Genomic DNA, 21,077 nt, shown 5'->3' with positions numbered 1-21,077 from the left:
CTTGGAGTGTTGAGTTAAGACCAAGATTAAAGTCGAGTCATATATTTCATGTTGGGAGGCTTCAAAGAAAACACGGCTAGAAAAGAGAGAACAAAATGGGTCTACCTGAAGAGGATATCACAATTTCTAACCTACTTAGAGAGTAATTGAAGTAAGTCGGCTCGATTTTGTTAGGGAAAAATATTAAATGATGGGTCGAATGACCGAAAATAAACTGTAAATGAATTACTTCAGTTTGTGTTTCAACTAGGTCAAAAGGTTTATAACTTGCGGCGGAGAGTGCAGCCTCCCGCCTTGCCGCGTGTGGCTCTGCCCTGCTGCGGTTGAAATGTATTTTGCCTTGCTCGGGTTTCTGGAACGGTTCCGTAAACACGACGCGGCAGTTCAGTGAACATTCAACATCCCGCGCACTTGATACTGTTGGCCTGGTTGGTCTTAATAATTAACGCATTATCCGACAATGCTTATGTATTTCCGAAACTATTTAAATACCAAGTATTTTTGGACCCAGCAACGCCTAGGGTCGCATTATTTCAGTTTGGCTATGTATTTATGAAAACGTTCTTTTCAAAGATTGAAACTGCTTTTTTATGGTTCATTGGACCTTGAGGCTACATACTCGCTCTTAGAGGAAATTAATTTGATCCCACATTGTGTAAATAAAAGGGTAAATTGTTTTTCAGCTGTGTTTTATTCCGCATTGTTGAACGTCGACACCTTATCTAGACTTTGCCAAAGCGTTCTGTAATCATTTGATATCACCCTCCTGTTATTTATTGATGACTATAAGCCAGAGACAGAGAGCGTAGAAATTTAATCAATGTATTTTCGGATAAACTTATCATTGTGCGAATGTGGTGGTTGATCCAATATCTTGAGGGACATTTGCACTGGCATAATGTCCATCCCAATATATAATGGGGATCCTATTAAAGCCTGTAGGAAAGCTGTACTTTCTCCCTAGTTATAACCCCACGGTAGCCTTTCTGCCAGCAAAGTTACATCCTCTTAGTAATGTTGCCGTTTGCGTTTATTGCGATTCTACCAGCCAAAGCGGCTTTAATGAGAAAAGTTATATCCCGCGTGCGAATTACAGGTTATTTCAGATTTTCAATAACCCCAAATGCTGGAGAACACGTTTATTTTTTTGATAAGTATCTAAATAAAGATTGGCAGGTACTGGGAATGCTCACACTTTCATTTCCACGGTTTGTATTCTTTCATTAATCAATCGCTCTTCTTCCGGTGTGTCGGAGTCACCGAACAAGTTAATCGTTGCGGTCCCACCTTTCTCGGTGATTTTACAACCACCGGGTAACTACAGTAGGATCGTTCAACCTATTATCAAGTGACATCATCCCCAGGTGCTTTGCATCGCTAGAATGACAGCTAACCTGAAGTCTTCCGGCGAATTTGCATATCCAATGTCTACGCTGGCTTGCCGCGGGAAGTTAATATAAGAGGGCAGTGAGCGAGTTAATCTGGAATTCGAGAAATTAGCGCACACAGACCAGCCTAAAAATATTTAAAGGCAATTTTAACTTCACGAAGTTCAGTTCAAGAGTTTCCAATATATTGATCGACATGGAACAGGAATACGATAGTGCCGAGCCTCTGCATTATTCCGTGGGGATTCTAGGTATATGTGCAGGTAAGCGCCAAGCAGTCCGTTTTAGTTATCTGATTCAATGATTTTCTCCCAAATTTCTTGCATTCTTTATAAAACAATGACTCCTGTTTGTCCGTGTGTTAGGTGCGCTATTACTGGTTGTGAACTACTACTCCACGCTGCTGCCGATCCCCAGTACGGCTCTGGGCATCTTACTGCTTATCGTAGCGGCTGTCCTGTGCTATACTGGTAGGTAACCGTGTGCTCCCAGTACTGAAGGGAATCAGACACCGTTGGAGGTACCCCCGTTCCAGTGTGCTAAATTTACAATGCAAACTCGCGTTTCCTATTTAGCTTCCGTGAGCAAGAGCAATGGAGATCGATTATGTTTGTTATTTGGGATAATTTCGACCATTGCTGCATCGTCTAGCCAATATCAATCCAGTTTTACTTACTTACACACACAGACACACACACGGACACGCACAAAAACAGACACACACACGGACACGCACAAAAACAGACACACACACGGACACGCACAAAAACAGACACACACACGGACACGCACAAAAACAGACACACACACGGACACGCACAAAAACAGACACACACACGGACACGCACAAAAACAGACACACACACGGACACGCACAAAAACAGACACACACACGGACACGCACAAAAGCGGACACACACACACACACACACACACACAAAAACAGATACACACACACGGACACACACACAAAAACAGACACACACACGGACACACACACACACACACACGAACACACACACACACACACAAACAGACACACACACACAGACAGACACACACAGACACACACACAGACAGACACACTCACACACAAACACACACACAAACACACTCACACACAAACACACACACACACACACAAAAACAGACACACACACACACACACACACAAAAACAGACACACACACACACACACACAAAAACAGACACACACAAAAACAGACACACACAAAAACAGACACACACACACACACAAACAGACACACACACACACACACACACAAAACGCCTGAAGAGCGCCACCTCGTGGTAGGAAGCAGTTGCGTTGTTAGATTTAATTAAGCGGTCAGCGCGGGATTGTAAAGAACAATTTCTCACTCAAAACCTACGCCATACTTTAAAGCAAGAAGTCACAGATTATTTAAAAGAGCCATGTTGTTTACATCCTCATGAATCTCGAGGTTTAATTTGGTGTCCCGGTATGATCGTCTGATTTACAAAGATCAGGTTCAGAGCCTACGTTTTCTCTTGCTCGCAACATTCGCCATCTATCAGTCTTACCGAACTTCACGAATGGCTAATGATGAAACAATTTTCTCCACAAGGCCTTTTCAGTCTCTTTTCGAGCTTCCCACAAAGTTTGAACATGCACTCTGTTAGGCACTCTGGGAATTTATCCGCCAAGTATATCCTCTCTGGTAATATGAGTGCTCTTCAAAACATTTCCGCTTGTTTCCCCTATCCTTTGAACAATCGTGATCTTCTTTCTTGTAAGCACCAAGGAGAAATATTCACTAAAGATCCTATCCTTCTCCCGCGGCTCAAGTCACAGGCAGTTCTGCTGATCTCTAAGGGGTATTTCCTGTCCTCCCTTTTACTCTTAATGTAAATATAAAGCTTCTTGCCATCTTGGTTAATTGTACAGTATGTGCCAGATCAATCTTAAACCCTCTCTCTGCCCCCCCCCCCTATTTCCCTCTTCTTTATACTCATCCAGGGATTCACCCATCCCTAATTTACTAAATCCAATATATGCTTCCTTTTTTTTTTGACCAGAGCCTCAATATTTCTCATCAGTCAGCATTCCCTAAACTTGTTCAGTTCGCCCTTCACCCTGACAGGAATATGCTACCCCTGGACTCTTGATATCTTATTCCCAAAAGCCTCAGCTACTCTCATTCATTCTTTTCACTTCATTTAGGCTCTACCAATTGGCCTCTGCTAGATCCTGCTTAATTCTCTCAAAATTAGCCCTGCTACAGTTTAGGACCCCAACCTGTGGACCAGCCCTGTCCATTTCCGTAACTATTTTAAAACTAGTCATATTATGGTCACTGGATCCAAAAAGCTACCTGCATAACATCTCTGCTACTTGTCATAAAGGACCAGCATTTCACCCTCCTGAGTAGGTTTCTATACATAACATATTAACTGGGGAAACTTTCCTGGATACAATTCTCAAATTCCAACCTGTCCAGCCCCTTAATATTCTGGGTGGTCTAGTCAATACTAGGGAAATTAAAATCTCCCACTAATACAACTCTGTTAATGAAGTAACTGAGTTGTACTAAAACCAACATACCAGCTGTATCTGCAGGGCTTCAAGAAAGTAGCTGATCACTTTCACAAGAAGATTTTCTGTTATAAATGCTTATGTTCAACAATGTATTTACATTATTCTGAAACAAAATGTACATTTAAGGCAGTTAACTTTTTTGTCATTTACGTACATTAATTTCTAATGTCAAGCATAGGTTGAGGATATATATTGTGCAATTCTAAATGATAAAATAAGCTTGCTTTATCTATCAGTTATCTCTGTAGCCTTTTTGGTGAAGTTTATCCTTATATTCTTGAGTGAGATATAATGCCAGTTAATGGCTGGAAATAAAACCCTAACAATCCAAAAAAAAGTATCCCAAGAATCATTTAAGTAAAAGTTAAGTAAATATAAAATGAGATTTTGTGATGATAATGAACCTGAACGCTTTAATGGAACATAGGGAAACGTCTTACAAATTGTGATAATTTATGATAGAATTAGTATTAGATGTTTCAAGTTTAAATGTGGTGAACTTCAAAGGGATAAGAATAAGATTAAATATTTGGTACAATATAAAAACAGTACATGTTCCTTAAAGTCACCATAGAAATTAAAAGCAATATGTTTCAGAAAGAGAAGCATGAAATGTCCAATTTGAAAAGACAAAAGAGATATTTTATGAATTATGAAAGGAATAGAACAAAGGAGAATGCAAACTCATGAAAAGATGTGCATATGTTTATCTGCATGCAGATTATAAAATAGGAAACAGGCTATTCATGAGATAGAGGAAATAAAGCTTAAAAGACTATTCAGGAAAAAACTTGTTTGCCAAAAGTTAACACTGAGAAATCCCATATCACAGGGAGCTTTAGAAGTAAATGACTCAAATATATTCAAGTGGAAGCTGGGTGAAAGGAAAAGAAATAGTTGCTCATAGGATCAGATGAAATGGAATAGGAGGAAAGCAAAACAGTGTGAATATTGACAATCTAAAATTAAGTTTCATATTCTGTTGTAGAATTATCTACAAAAGGTGAAATTTGTTTCACTCATCAGTAATGCTGCCTGGAATGATTTAAGCGGAAGGATACTTAGTAGAAGCAGAAAAATAATTACAGTATAGACTATCTGGAAAGAATGGTTGGTTTTTGTGAACATGTGTAAAGCTAACAGTTTGTGATCTATTGTATTATCTATTTCTGTATGTTTTTCTGCAGCTATAAGGAAGTGGTCAAGTCAAGCTACACTATTTGTGAACCTGTGCCTGACGGTGTCAGCATTATGGTGTGGATCTGGCCTGATCCACATCTTAGTTGGAGAGAAGGTAGTTCAGGCTAATGAAATCAGAAATGCTCTGGTCCCTGGCTATGCAGCTTTTGTCTTGGTGCTCTTCATCATTGGGGTGGTGGGGCTAATCCAAAAGGAATTGATCCCAGCTGTGATTGCTTTTGCTATTTCTCTTGCTACTGCCCATGAGATAGCTGCACTATATAATCAGTCTTTTGGTTATTCTGCAGTGGCTTCAAATTATTTGATAGTGTCCTTTGTAGGAATTTATTTTGGATTGGGGCGTACTTCTTACTACTTAAGTGATGGAAAAATAACTCTCCCAGGGACTGGCCTGTCCAAGAATAATTCCCGTCTGCAACCTTTATCTACGAGCCTCTTTAAAAATGACACAATAGTTCTGGGGTACATTGCTAATATGCTGTCTGCCAGTGTGTTAGGATGCCGTGTTTTGGGTGTAACCTCCACTCTGTTTATTGGTCAGGTTCCCTGGCTGTGGACAGCAGGAGTCTATCAAATTATTGTTAGTATTTTGTCATTCAGAGCTTTTGACACCCTGAATGCCACATTCTTTGGCTTTACCTCCATTTTAAAGTTTGCAGAGGGCTATGCTTTGCTTTATAGTCTCTGGCAAAATAATCAACCCTTCTTCTCAGTTCCAGTCCCTATTGTTCTTGCTGTGCTATTTTTCATTCTGGCTCTATTTATGACTAGTAAAAGCCTCATTGATGGAATGTATTTGTTGTTCTACGTTGCCTTTTGCATAGCCGTGGCAGCCCGGCCCAGTGGATTTTTCAGTGGTGGAGCACAAGGGGTCAGTGTGGCTATATTTGTAGCATCTGCTTGCTTAACCTTCCTTTACCTTTTCAATGCCATGAGCAACTTTCCTATTCCCACTGGAGAAGGAGTTGTGAAGGCTTTATTCAGTAGGATAAATGTTTTATCACTGAAGGCAGACAAAGACTCCCATAGCCCATACTTGGGGTACTCCAGATATTCAGATGCTGAGATCCTAGCCCTTGCCTGCAATGTTGTGGCTTCTTTTGCTATTTCTGTATCAGTCGATCCTTCCGCACCTTTAACCACGATTGTCCTGCCTTGGATAGTTATTCCTGGGGGAGTCCTGCAGATTCTATGTGGCTCAATCTCTTTTTCGCGGGGTAAAACCCTAGAAAGCTCTGCTTTTATCCTGTATGGTTTAATATGGATAATCTGGGGTTTGACTCGATATGCTGGCCTGTATGGTTCCACGAGAGGGTTTAGCGTTGCTATAGGGATTATTTGCTTCATGCTCTTTAATGGCTTTGTGGTGATAGGGACTTGCTTTCTTAATGCAGCCTGGTTTGCCTTCTCACTCAGCTTTCAGTTAATCCTAATCAGCTTCCTTTTGGATGCTGTTAATGCAATTCCTTTTGGATATGATATTGGAGTCACCATCATTTTTGGTTTAGTTAGTTTTTACTGTTTTCTGGCCACCCTCTTTAACCAAAGCTTCAAGAGCCCCCAGTTACCCTTGGGACGGGCTTGGGCAAGCCTGTGTGGATTTGGGCAGAGCAAATCCGTATGCCCTCATTTGCCTTCAAGAAAAACTACCTCAGTCAGAAAAATTGCAGGTAAGTTTCAGCAAGATGATGCTGAATTCAACATTGTTTTACTCATATCTTTGCTCATACCCTCAGTGGCCACTTTATTAGGTACACCTGTCCTTCAGCTTGTCAGTACAAATATCTGATCCGCTAAACATGTGGCAACAACTCGATGCATAAAAGCATGCAGACATGGTCAAGAGGTTAACTTGTTGTTCAGAGCAAACATCAGAATGGGGAAGAAATATGATCTAAGTGGTTTTGGCCGAAGAATGATTGTTGCTGCAGACAGGGTAGGTTTGAATATCCCAGAAACTGCCAGTCTCCTGGGTTTTCACACACAACGGTGTCTGCAGTTTACAGTGAATGGTGTGAAAAACTAAAATCATCCAATGAGCGTCAGTCCTGTGGCAGGAAAACACCTTGTTAATGAGAGAGGTCAGAGGAGAATGGTCAGACTGGTTCAAGCTGACAGGAAAGTGACAGTAACTCAGATAACCTCGCGTTACAACAGTGGTCCACAGAGAGCAGCTCTGAATGCACTACACGCCATGCCTTGAAGTGGATGGGTTGCAGCAGCAGAAAACCACATGGCCTAATAAAGTGGCCCCCGAGTGTATGTTATAAGGTTAAGAGGTACTGTAGATGTTAGACTCAGATCAGTTCAACTGTATGGTCTGTTCTTGTTTCTAATTTGTATATTGGTATGTTATAGGTTTATCATGCAAACAATAATAACATAAATATAATTACTGGGCTTTTATATTTTAAACTACTTTATTATTTATTTATTTGGAAATGCATTTGTGATGACCATGAAATGATGCAATAGCATAAAATTATTGGGGAGATCAATGATGTAATTGATGTTTATTGTGAATTCGAATAATGTGTCCTGATTTATTTTATTCCACGGGCCTAAACAACATTTTTAATGACTTAGCTGAAAGTTTAGCGCATCAAATTTATGTTTGCCAATGATACAAAATAACTATGCAAAAAATTAGTAGGAAGAAATTCAGACAAGTTATGTGTCAAGATGGGTGGTAGGCGTTTGAATGCATACTGAAAGCGAAATGGAAAATTTTGAAACCGAGAAGTGACAGGAAAATGCCCCAAAGGGCAGATTGAAGAAAAGATTTGTAACAGTAGTGGTGAGGGTACAAAGTCTATACAGTAGTGATTAAAGGGCTAGGCTTTTAATACAACTGTATTATCCAGGAACTGATGTTGTATTTAGAAGAGAAATGTTAAGCCACCATTGAAGTAATATATCCAGTATATCTGTTACAGAAAGAACATTAAAAACAATGGGAACATACTGAACAGTTTAACTAGAATTATGTTCGCAAATGCTTGAAATTCAGGGACATTTTTTACTGCAAAAGAAATTGATTAGATAGCATTAAATAGGCAAAAATGATTTTCAAAATTAAGAGTGTACAGTGCAAAAGGTTGTGAAAAATTCATACAGTGCCTTGTAAAAGTATTCAGCCCCCAACCATTTGTTCACATAAATGAGTATTACAGCCAGGAATTTTTGATCAATTTAACTGAGAATTTTTATTTGTGAATTACATACTCCTTTTCCACATTAAAGCCCCAAACACAGGGAAATTTGTAAAGCATGATAAACTAAAAATTCAAAATCTGAAATTTCAGCAGTTCAAAAGTATTCATCCCCCTTTTTTTCAGTACTCAGTTGAACAACCCTCGTGGCTATTACAAACAGCAGTCTTTTTGGATAAATCTCTATTAGCTTTACATAACGTGATGGAGCAAGATTTTCCCATTCCTCCTTGCAAAATTGCTCGAGCTGTGCCCAGGTTAGTTGGGGCAGCTGCGGTGAACCACATTATTGAGGTCTTGCCAGAGGCGTTCGATCGGGTTAAGATCAGGTCTCTGACTGGGCATCAGTTTTCTTCATTTGAAGCCTCTCCATGGTTGCTCTGACAGTGTGTTTTGGGTTGTGTACTGCTGAAAGACAAACTTCCTCCCCAGTTCAGGCTTTCTGGCTGAATCTAGCAGGTTTTTATCCAGGATCTCTCTGTATTTAGCAGCATTCATCTTCCCATCAATCCTGACCAGATTTCCAGTCTCTACTGCTGAAAAGCATCACCATTAGCATTACAACACACACAAAATGCTGGTGGAACACAGCAGGCCAGGCAGCATCTATTGGAGAAGCACTGTCGACGTTTCGGGCCGAGACCCTTCGTCAGGACTGATGAATTACCATAGCATTATGCTATCTCCACTATACTTTACAGAAGAATGGTGTTATCCGGATGATGTGCAGTATTAGATTTATGCTGCAATGTTCCACTTCAGTCTCATCTGACCACAAAACCTTCTTCCCCATCTTTACAGTATTTTATAAATATTGCTTTGCGAAGACATTACAGGCAAGGATATGCTTTTTTTAAGCCAGCGCTTCTTCCTTGCCACTCTTCCATAAATATCCTTTTTGTCAAAGAGAACCATGAACTTCATCTCCTGTTGCAGCCACTGACTTCTGCATCTCATTCAGAATGGCTGTTGGCATCTCTTACAAAAGACATCATTCTCTGGTGACGAAGTTTAGAGGGGTGGCTGACGTAGTTAGTGTAGCTGTGGTTTCATAATTTTTCCACTTTTCCACAATGGACTGCACTGAAGTCTGAGGTATTTTCAGTGATGTTTTTGAGACGGTCTTGTGTCCTCCCCCAGATTAGTGCTTTTTTATTATCATTTCCCTGGCTTGTCTTGAATGTTCTTTTGTCTTAATTTTGGTTTGGTCTGTTGAAAATCCAGACATTACAGAGTGAGTGGATATTTACAGCATTCTTATGAATTCATTGGAAACAGGCAATCCTCCAATTTTCTACATCAACAAATTGGGTGAATTGGTAAGGTGCCACTGTATATTCCATCTGAGGAAAGTTAGCACAGTAATTACAAAGGCGATGAATACTTTTACAGCCCTCCCTATTTTGGTCTTTAAATTTTAGTAAATTGTTGACAGGGTTTGGAATTTTTCTTTTGAATTTACATGACACGTAGTGTTTTGTAGTTCAGCTCAAAAATCCTACTTCAATGTATTTTAAATTTGGAAAATGAGACAGTAAAATGTGAACATGGTTGTGTGGGCTGAATGCATTTTCAAAGCACTGTAACCAAGGATGCATTTAACTTAAAATTGTCATCAGAAGCACAGAAAGAAGTTGGAATTTTCTTTGCTGCAAAGGCTCAAAATGAATGCTTGTACCCTACTGTGGCCATTATGTTTAAATGTAATTGAATGACTACTTGAAAAGAAAGAATATGAAAAGCTGTGATTAACAGATAAGTAGGTGGATCTGGAATATCTGATTCAGTACAGTCATTTACAGATGCTTCGGTAGTGAAATTCCTGATCTTTCTTATCATTATTTTGACTGATTCCCATTTTCTCCTAAATTCTTTGTTTAACTTGTGCCACTTAGTAGATTCAACTAGAGGAGTGTTTACTAGGCAGTTCCTTTGTATCCTTCCCTCCGATGTCCTCATTGTCTTCTGTTTCTACTTACTGCATCATAATAGTGAAATTATTTTGGGGGAAAATATATGGTGCTTGGAGTTTTCCGTTTGTTTTATGACTTCTTTTCTGCAGAAATTATGAAGGATGGAGGAATATGTGGTATTCCAACAGACACTGTGTATGTGTTGGTGGCAGCCTGCAATCGTCCTGATGCTGTTGAGAAAGCTTACAAGTAGGAATTGTTTTACACTGTGTATTATTTACTTGGGGGGAATACCACAGTCTTCAGTTCTATGGGGAGAGGGGGTTAATCTCACTAACACTCCATCAAGGCACTTTTATTGTACTTGAATACAAAAATTAACAGTTGCATAGTGGGAATTGTTTGGTGATGGATTTGCTAAATGCTCCAATTTACAAACATGAAAGCAGAACTACAGCAAAAATACATCTACTTCCAGAAAATACTGCAAGTATTCAACAGGCCTACAGACTAAAGAAAGGTCATAAACCAGAAACATTAACCCTGTTCCTCTTTCCACAGATGATGCCTGATTTCTGAGTGCTTCCAGCATTTTCTGTTTCTGTAGTTTTAATTTTAATATAACTAATTTGTCTGTCACCTTATTATGAAGCAGTCAACCTGATTTTATTTTTATTAGATCATTATTTACTCTAATGTATCTCAAAATTTAAATATTAACTGTTCAAAGTTGAGTGGATCGTATTTAGAACCTTCAACATATATATATCATATATATAATGTAACAATGTCTATTGTGTGTAAAAATAATGAACAAATACTTATGATGGTACCATATCCATTTACTGCACTATTTTTATTGAAAAACTAATATTAGTAGTGATTCATGTACTCATACAAATAACATGTATTTTAATGTTTTATAATTTCTTCATGTAAGAAGCCTCTGCTTTTTACTCGTTTGCACAGCACCAAGAAACAGGCCAAAGAAAGACCCATGTCTCTGTGGATCTCCAGCTTATCGCAATTGGAACCTGTTAAACACCTGTTAAACCCTCTCTTGTGGGATTTCATGCAGACAGTTTGGCCGTCATCTATCAGTCTTGTCATCCCTAGGGGTAATATGTCTTTAATATTTTCCATATTCTTCTTCCCCCTGTCCTTTCACTCAAAAATGCATTTTTTTTCTCCTCTTCAGTTATATTGTTTCATTTTCCAGTTCAAATGACAGACTGACAATCTGTTCTTGGGTCTCTTTTTCTTGGTGGTATAAAAATGCATTTGGGGAAAAGAAATCACTGAGTGCTTTCTATCTCTTGGTGGAATATCTCATCTGTTTTCCAAAATCAGAACAGAGACATTCCATGAATCCATAGAACTACCTGGTGTATTAACATGCAATTCATTTCTCAAATCTAAGATAAATGAATATTGAGTAATAATGAATAAGTGTTATTTTCATTGGAAGGTGAATGGTTGAAACCATTTGGATTGAAACATGCGGATAAATACATCGGGACTCCTCAGAGCATTGCCATTAGGATTCCAGATTGTACTGTTACAACACATCTCATTGATCAGGTGAGATATTCTGTGGAGCTTTGACATTAATGTGCATGTTTTGCATGTTCTGGTATATTTCCTTGATATTTAGTTGCCCTTGTTTACTTCCAGATTCAGTGGAAGCTGTCATAGTATATCTGAAATAACATTTCTCTCGGGAGAGAAATTGAGTTAAAGGCTTATAAGATCTAGCTGTTTGTTCCATTTGTATTTTTGCTTAATCTCATGTGGCTAAATTGCAAGTGTTTCATAACTACCATTATTATAATGCTGTTTAGCTGCATGTAGAAGTGGTGAAATGCTAGGTAAACTTACTATCCCTCTGGATCTTTCCTGGTCTGAAATATGTATAAAAGGAAATACAAGACACACCTTGGTGAAATACGTGATTTTTAAATTGTGAGAAGAGGGGTAAGGGCGCGTGTGCGCGTGTTTCTGTGTGTGTATGTGCTTGGTTAAACGGTATGCTGAAATAGGGAAGTGCAGAGACTCAATTTTGACTTTAATGTTCTTGGTGGAGGTTTTAAGATTTTGAGCAGAATGCAAGCTTGGTTAAACTCATCTATATCCAAATGAGCATAAAGTGAGGAAAATATCAGCATGCCAATATGCCACTGGAAGTGATTTAGAAAAGGTGGCAATTTCAAAAAAACAAATTCTTGGAAAAGCATGAGTTTCATCTTGAGAAAGCCCTCTCTAACTTCAAGACCTTCAAGAAGTCGATGTGTAACAATCACAAGCAAAAACATTTGCTACTGGCTAGATTGCTAAGATTCATCATGGAACTCTTACTTCCTCCTCAGCAGAAATTTAACCAGCGAAGGAATGCCTTTGTCTACCTAATAACTCATTTTTCTCTGCATGTGCAGGTGGGTCCTGTAGCAGTGACATCAGCAAATCCAACAGGAGAAGCTGATACCACTGACCACAATCAGGTCTATGCCAAACTTGGCAAGAAGGTAATGTTTTACGACAACTTATTCTTTGACTTTTAAATATAATTTGTAAATGTAATACCGCAAGTCATTATTTTTAAAATTTTGTTGTTCCTGGTACAGGTTGATGGTGTATTGTGTGATGGGCCTTCACCTGAGAATATTGCCTCTACTGTTGTGGACTGTACCAATTTAGAGAAGGGTACACTTGGTTTCTTTAGAATTGGCATTGTGCCCAAATCCAAGGTAAGACTAGCTTGATATATTGCTGTGATATTTGCTTTTCTAAAATTATTTTCAAGTTTCCCAATTGGGGATGATTTCATAACAGAAGCAAAAATTATGAAAGTAATTTGAATTAATAAATTCCAGGCTTTCACAGTGAAAGGCAAGCTAATGTGCTGGTCTACTTTTTTCACCTTTGCAGCTCATAATTTGAAATAATTTTTCAGATTCACTGGTTCCATTTAGTGTTCCAAAAAGCTCACTACCCAGATATGTCTTTTTGCATTTGGAGTTTCCTCCAGTAGCTCCAACTAGCTCACTTCATCAATATTCGGATCAATTTTCTACTTTTCAGTTGTCCGTCTTTCTACTTTAGACTGGTTTCCTTTGTTTTAGTGTGCCTTGTCTGAGCACAGCCCATAAACCATGGTTTTCCCACAACATGCCCAAGTACTATCTCAGCTTCTGTTAACTTTCAACCTGCTGATGTCTCTTATGTGTTAACATAATACTTTCTTTATTACTGGTTTTCTTCAGTTGGCCATTATTTAACTAAGTATCTACTTAGAATCTACTTCATTCTTTATTACTATTTATGGGTATTTGTGTTGCTTAGGTTTTGTCTTTTACTTTAATCCTATCTGTATAATCTTTCAAACTCCATGTAACAATAGCCTTGAAACAACCAGATTATTACAAAATAAAGGTTCCTGAATGTCCGTCAAGATATATCTCATCCTTACAAGACTTAGTTGAAATGTTACTCCAGGCCCATCAATATGGTTGACTCCTAACTTAAGAGGAAATCAAGGATGAATAGTAAATGCAGACATTCTCAGTGATATCCGCATTCTTTGAATGAATAAAGATTTGGGAGTAATTGCTTGTTCTGTCCATTTTATTTAATGCACTGTACATTTCATGGCCATGGTATTTCTTTTAATTGAAAGCAATTGTCGTTGTGGAAGATCTCATCCAATTGAGGAGGTACCTTCATTAAAGAGTGACTTAAAGAGCAAAGCTACTTATTCCCTCCTCAAAACTAAATAATAATCATTCTAAACATTTACGATTCTTTCACAGTCTGTGTGTTCTTGAAAGTACAATTATTATCATTATAATAATGAAGGGTCTTGATGAAGAGCCTTGCCCTGAAATGTTGATTATTCCCCTTCATTGATGCTGCCTGACCTGCTGAGTTTCTCCAGCATTTTTGTGTGTGTGTTGCTCTAATTATTTTCAGTGTTCAATTCCTTCTTCTGAAGTTACTTTCTGTTGTTGCAGTGTAGTCCAATGGCCACTGAAAGTCCAACCAATACTGGACTACACAAGCCATTCACAATCAGAGGGAACTTTGCAGAATCAGCCAATCATACCCACATCTACACTGAATAGTAAAAGAAATTGAGAAACTTGGTTATATCATTTTTATTTTTTCAAAATAGACTAAGGATAGCTGTAGACTCAATTGCCCACAACTCCCCATTAAAAAATTTGGTGACTGAGCAATTTATCTTAAGTTACTTAACTACTGTAAATACACATCTATGTGGCAAACTCTTCTACTGAAATCTCCTCCTTTGAAATCATTTTGTAAGTATATATTTGCATTTAATAAATATATTGATGGTGAATACCTAAAAGAAAAAACACAAGCACCTGGTATGTATTGTATCATATTCACACATAAAATTATTTTAAGAGTAATTTAAAAAGTATAAAATTCACTCTAAGTACTGTTTATTATTTGCATGCTAATGACGTATTTATTTTGTGACTGAAGATCCTGCAGCTGTTTGAAGAAGTGCAGAAGAAACATCTAAAAGGCCGCTCTAATAATGGATTCATTGAGGATTTTTCAGTTCAACAGCCACAGGACCCAAATACCTATGACAACGTAGCCTTTACAAATGAGACAGAAGAAGCTGGGAGATTGTAATGTACAAGTATCACTGAAATAACCTGCAAACTAATCAGTATACTTTTGTAAAACAACTACAAGCACGGGATATGATGCCTCAGAGACACAAGAGATTCTGCAGATGCTGGAAATCTTGAACAACACACACAAAATGCTGGAGGAGTTCGGCAAGCCAGGCAGCATCTCTGGAAGGGTTGATGGTTTGGGCTAAGACCCTTCATCAGTTCCCTCAACATTTTGTGTGCTTTGCTCATGATATGTCAGGGAATGGACAGCCCTGTAGATAGTCCCAAGCATCTTCTGAATTATGTCAAATTTCCATGATCTGCACATTTCTCCAATATTTTGCTGTGGTAATTCAAGGATAATCATAACTACGTTGGCAAATTTGCAGCAAGAACAGATTTAACCAACCTTAAAGGGATCAATTGGTTATTTTGTAAGGACATTGTGCAGCCTTCACAAAGAAGAGAAAATGATCAAAGCTACATTTGAACAAACTACCATAAACCAAATGGTTTGTAAATGAACCTTGGTAAATTGAGAGGAAGGAAATGGATAGAATCACAGAAAGGTTACAGCAAAGGAGGAGGCCATTTAACCCATTCTGGTCATGCTGCTGCTTCACCAGCCAGCCACTTCTCTGTCGATTTGCAAACTTTCCCTCGCCAGTTCTTTTTGAGACCACAGTGGAACTTGCCTCCACCACATCCACAGCGGTGCATTTCAGATTTTAACTGTTTAAAAGAAAAATCCTGATGTTATTAATTCTCTTCCCATTCATTTTATATCTGCACCCTCCAATCTTTGATTCCTTCATCATTAAGAGTAGCTTCCATTCTGTGCTGGCCTTCTATCATTTCGTGTACTTCCAGCAGGATTCTCTCAACCTTCACTTAAAAGAAAACTATCCTGACCTTTCACATCTCTCCTCCTAACTGAAGTCTCTCATCACAAAAGCCGTTACCCCTTAAATCTTTTTTGGACCTTATGTAATCCCTTTACATCTTTCCTATAGTGACTTGATGAGAATTGAACAGAATATTCCAGTTCAGGTTATTCCAATCAAGGTTTAGCATAAACTTTTTTATACTCTTGACTTCATTCATAAAGCCCAGAATTGCTGATGCCTTATTAACTATTTATCAGTCTACCTGTCACTTTCAATGATTTGTGCACCAGTAGTCCCAGGTTCCCTGTTCCCACACTCCTTCAGAAGCAGTATACTTCTTTAAATATGGTCAGTCTTTATTATTCCTACCAAAATGCATCACCTCACTTTCCTCTCCTGTGTCTACCCATTCTTCTAGCCAGTTTGCATCTTGCCGCAATTTATCACTATCTATTTGTTACAATTTTAATGTCATATCAAATATTACAAATTAGGGATTGCCCTCCCCCCAACTCCAGGTCTAGCTCTATATCAAAAAAAAAGCAAAGGAGCCAGCATTTGTTCCATGGAGGATACCTCCATTTACCTATACCTTCCTGCACGTTGAGATTACGAACACCATGGCCCTGTTTGGAACTTAGCCAACATCATATCCAAGGTACCAGTGACCCTTTAGGGCCAAATCAAGATTCCTGCCTCCCCCCCCCCTCCCCACCATTTATCCTGTATTGTTGGTCTTGTCAGTCCTGTACTTACTCCTTTTGAATAGGGGAGTAATACTTGCCACTTGTCAATCCTCTGGTAGCATCTCATATCCAAAGTGCATTATGGTCATAATGTCTTTACAATATGGTTATTATGGTCTTTATAATCATAATATAGTTATAATGATTATAGTCATTGCTCCTGATATTTTGATCGCTGTCTCCAAGGTGAACTGAAACTTGGTGCACTTAAACTATGACATTCCCAAGAAGCAGATCTAGCAATGCCTCCTATGAAAGCATAAGAATAATTATAACCCAAAACCAGATAGAGGCTAATGATTTCAATAGAAAGGGGCCTGTTTCAAACAGAGAAGATTATATCAGTGATGGTACAAACAAAATTGTGTGTGTGTCTGTCTGCTTCTGCATGTGTTTGTGGTGAGGGAGGGTATGGGGAATAGGATCTTGTATCACTCAAATTGTCATGAGTGTGATTTTCAAATTGGGAAAAAGGTTTGAAGTCAAAATTCTGTGATTTGCAAAGCACTGATAACAGGATTGAACACCTGCACACTTCACCTGGGAACCGAAACCTCCAATTGATCTGAGTCTAAATCATCATGAATCATTGTATAAAATTAGGTGTAATGGTCACTGTTTTTCCACTTACAGGTAAAGTTTTCAAAATATGTTATTTGTCAATGGAATCATGTATTTTCTATTTCAGATGGGAGTAGATGAGCTGAATGAAAAATCCATTATCATTCTGAATCCACTGATATGTGTACATAATCAAATTGACTTTTGAAGAAAAAAAAGTAGTTGCACTTTATATTGTATGAGCATTTTGTAATAAAGTATCTGTTTCTAATTGTGAGTTGTAACATATTTTCTGACCATTAGCTGAACTATTTTATCTGAAGCAGCTTTTGTTCTCAGTTAAGATTTTGCTGCAAAGCTAAGCCTTTATGCCATAATGTCCTCTAAACCTTAGAATAGTAAGTTAGTGTCAATTATCACTAAGGTCCTCCATTATTTTGTGAGATAGTTTCTTCAGGCTTCTCAAGTTGTTCCACTTTATCCACAGGAGAAGTGGTGTGTTACATCTGACAACGCAGTTGCAACAACCTGTGTGATTTATCTGACGAACGGCAAGATAATTCAAACATCCTTCACTTCACATAACACCCTCCACTTCTGATCTTCTTATGAAGGTCAAATCTTTGACAAGATGGCTGAAAATGACCGAGCCAAAGAGATTGCCCTGCAGAATTCTGCAGTGTTGTTCTTGACTGTGACAATTGATCCCTAAACCTTCAGTACATAAAATGAAGGTGTTAATATAGAATTATATGAAGAAAAATGCAGGTTGGATGGTTATAGGAAGATTCAGCATGGTAAATAACTCGGTTAGCTGCTTACAATTAGTTGTGTGATTTTGATCAGTATTTGAAGAAATTATTTCATGTCATAGTTTCAACATGAAAGGGTGCCATAATAATGCTGTGCTCACAACTGTCACAACTATCACTGAGGAACCTGCGGTGAGATAAAGGCTTGGAAAAATGATTTGGCCTAGACCATGGTTAAAAAGGCTTGCTGGATCATCTCTATACTGAAGTTGAATTGAATTTATTTAAATTTTACATCCATCCTACAATGTGAGGGAGTAAAAATCCTTGTGTAGTGACTGTCGCAATGTACAGACACGTGATTTATAAGTGTAATGGTTTGTAGAAAGAAGCTGTCCCATAACCTGTTGGTCCTGGCTTTCATGCTGTGATACCATTTGCCTGATGGAAACAGCTGAAACATTTTATGGTTGGGGTGACTGGTGTGTACAGTTCAGGTGAGATCTTTGGTGATGTGTATACTGAGGAACTTGAAAGTAATTTGTGGACAAATTTCACATTTTTTCATATAGTGGTGGTGTGGCAGAAAGCAGAAATAAGCAGGGAATGCAGCTCCTCGTCCTGTTTTCATTTTCATGCAGTATATATGCGGATGATGACAGCATTTGTCATGACAAGGTAAATGGAAGGAAAAAAAATACCAGTGCAAGGAAGCCACAACAGTTCTAACTTACAATCTGTAAAATCAGAGTTAAAAGTAGGGGTTACAGATTAGTGTAGGAGAAATTACTTTCAATTCACATGGCACTTGCCAACCTTACTGGGGAATGAGGGAGTTTTGCTTGAGTAGAGCTGGGCATTGGCCGGACAAATTGAATAAATCAGGCTGCAGATAAGGCTGAAAATGAATTAATGGGGAGGGCTGTGAATAGGCCCAGAGGAGGAGGATTAAATTTCAAACATTACAGGGAATGGGCAAAGCAATAATGATAACTTAAATTTCTCATAAAATTCAAATATAACAGCATTCCTTTAATTAAAAACAAAGCAGGAAAAATTACATGTGAAGAAACCAAATACTCTCCATCTGAATACACATTCAAACTGCAGCAAAAGACACAAATAGAAATAATAGGGTGAAATCCAATAGTCATTCCAGAAAGGTGGTTGGAAGATGATCAGCGCTGTGAGTAAAATACTCCAGGATAATTCTGCAAAATGAGAAAGCAGATGGGTCAACCCTTATTTAAGAGTAAGGTAAAGGCTGTAGGAGAGATGGGTCCTAGCTCAGGAGACAAGACGTAGAATCAGTATGATTGGAATTAACGAATAGCAAGGAGTAGAGAACATGGGTATGTAAATGCTGAGATGAGCTTGAAAGGTGTTAGTGTACAGAGAGACCAGGGTGGGCATGTATATATTACTGATAACTAATATGCAGTTTCATCAAGCAAGTAAAAGAGAACAAATGCCATGTTGGTCCTTTTTCAAGATTTGAGCTCAGAAGTAAAGAGGTCTTTGTGCAGTAATGGTCTGAAACTGGGATATTGTGTGCAGGAAGGATACATGTGTTACAGTGAAATGTTCACCCAATTCACTCCTTATGCGATGATTATTGGGAAAGTTTGTACTAAAGTGAAATATCACCTGGTCACCCCACTACAGGAAAGATGTGGAAGCCATAGAAAGGGTCCAGAGGAGATTTACAAGGATGTTGTCTGGATTGGGGAGCATGCCTTATGAGAATAGGTTGAGTGAACTCGGCCTTTTCTCCTTAGAGTCAAGGAGGATGAGAGGTGACCTGACAGAGGTGTACAAGATGATGAGAGGCATTGATCGTGTGGATAGTCAGAGGCTTTTTCCCAGGGTTGAAATGGTTGCCACAAGAGGACACGGGTTTAATGTGCTGGGGAGTAGGAAAAGAGGAGATGTCAGGGGTAAGTTTTTTACTCAGAGTGGTGAGTGTGTGGAATGGTCTGATGGCAACAGTGGTGGAGGCAGATATGATAGGATCTTTTAAGAGGCTTTTAGATAGGTACATGGAGCTTAGAAAAATAGTGGACTATAAGTAAGCCTAGTAATTTCTAAGGTAGGGACATGTTCAGCACAACTTTGTGGGCTGAAGGGCCTGTATTGTGCTGTAGGTTTTCTATGTTTCTATTTCATACAAATTAGAAAGGGATAACAGGAAAATAGGTCAACAGTGAAGACAGCTTAGAGTTCCTGTAGAAGAAGCAGGCCACTACTAAAAGTGGGGAAGTGTTTGTATTACAAGGCATAGCTAGCTGGAGCTGAGATAAATGATATTACAACCTCCATTTGGTTAAATGCAGAACAACTGGTCATGAGGTAAGATGAGTCATGACAAGACACAGTTGTATGGGAATGGGGGAAATAGCCGACTGGCAGTGGAAGCAAAGTCCATTTGTCAGGTAGTTCGAGGCAGCCCTTGCAGAGGTCAACAAAGATCAAACACAGCAAAGAAAATTGGGTTACTGATAAAATTGTGAAATCCACATGCAACTCTTGTAATGAAAATACTATAAATAGCAGGAACATTCTTGGTTAGTGGAGCAACTTTGAGCTCTCACTCAAGCACACCATAACAAGCCTGAATAAACAACTTGTTAGAAGCTCACCATGCTGTACAAGGGATGTTCTTTGTGCGCTGTCCTAAACCGATCTGTAAACCAGAGTAAGGGTACAGATTAAAACAGAAATCCTTCAAATAAACGGGTTTGTCCCATGAGGAATGATTAAAAATAAACTGCACCATACCCTCCAGAGATGAGAAAAATAGAAGATAACCTATGTGAAATTATCTGAAGAAGTCTGCCAGATGTTGATGTTTTCCTAGCCAAGTGTCCAGAATAAAGTTACACAATATCTAAATAATGGTTAAGCTATGCAGGGCAAAGGTGAGAAGAAATGCCTTCGCCCAAAGGGAAGGTAAACCACCAGAATTCTCTAACCAATAATACAGCGAAGGGCCACTCATGGATTATATTGAAGAGAGAAATCAATAAGTTTTTATAATAATTTAAGTGGAAAATTGCACTTCAGTAGAAGATATTGAACATAGGGGCAGGTGTAAGAAGTTGATTGACCCTATACTGCCTGGTTTTTAAATGTCTAAGTGAAGAATAAGTTTACTTTCCCAATTATGTGACTTGATTTGGGAAAATCTTGCC

The 21,077-nt window shown here is 38.6% G+C and overlaps 1 protein-coding gene and 1 long non-coding RNA gene across 2 annotated transcripts; one reads left to right on the top strand and one right to left on the bottom strand.

Moving 5' to 3' along the window:
• The first annotated feature begins 1,501 nt into the window (after window positions 1-1,501).
• On the top strand, window positions 1,502-17,411 carry si:ch211-153b23.4 (uncharacterized protein LOC335392 homolog). Its single transcript, XM_059977167.1, has 9 exons — window positions 1,502-1,651; window positions 1,754-1,858; window positions 5,154-6,836; window positions 10,441-10,540; window positions 11,261-11,409; window positions 11,760-11,872; window positions 12,724-12,813; window positions 12,913-13,035; window positions 14,798-17,411. The coding sequence occupies exons 1-9, from the start codon at window positions 1,585-1,587 to the stop codon at window positions 14,951-14,953; spliced, it is 2,586 nt and encodes an 861-aa protein (XP_059833150.1). The 5' UTR covers window positions 1,502-1,584; the 3' UTR covers window positions 14,954-17,411.
• On the bottom strand, window positions 15,561-20,879 carry LOC132398139 (uncharacterized). Its single transcript, XR_009513558.1, has 3 exons — window positions 20,665-20,879; window positions 20,526-20,569; window positions 15,561-15,672 (listed from the first exon to the last, which is right to left on the bottom strand). It is a non-coding gene; the product is annotated as an uncharacterized LOC132398139 (long non-coding RNA).
• Window positions 20,880-21,077: the final 198 nt, after the last annotated feature.

The sequence above is a fragment of the Hypanus sabinus genome, chromosome 8 (genome assembly GCF_030144855.1).
Source record: "Hypanus sabinus isolate sHypSab1 chromosome 8, sHypSab1.hap1, whole genome shotgun sequence".
In the NCBI taxonomy this organism is placed as follows: Eukaryota; Metazoa; Chordata; class Chondrichthyes; order Myliobatiformes; family Dasyatidae; genus Hypanus; species Hypanus sabinus.
The sequence above is the reverse complement of the archived record's forward strand: the minus strand, read 5'-3'. Positions and strand labels throughout refer to the sequence as shown.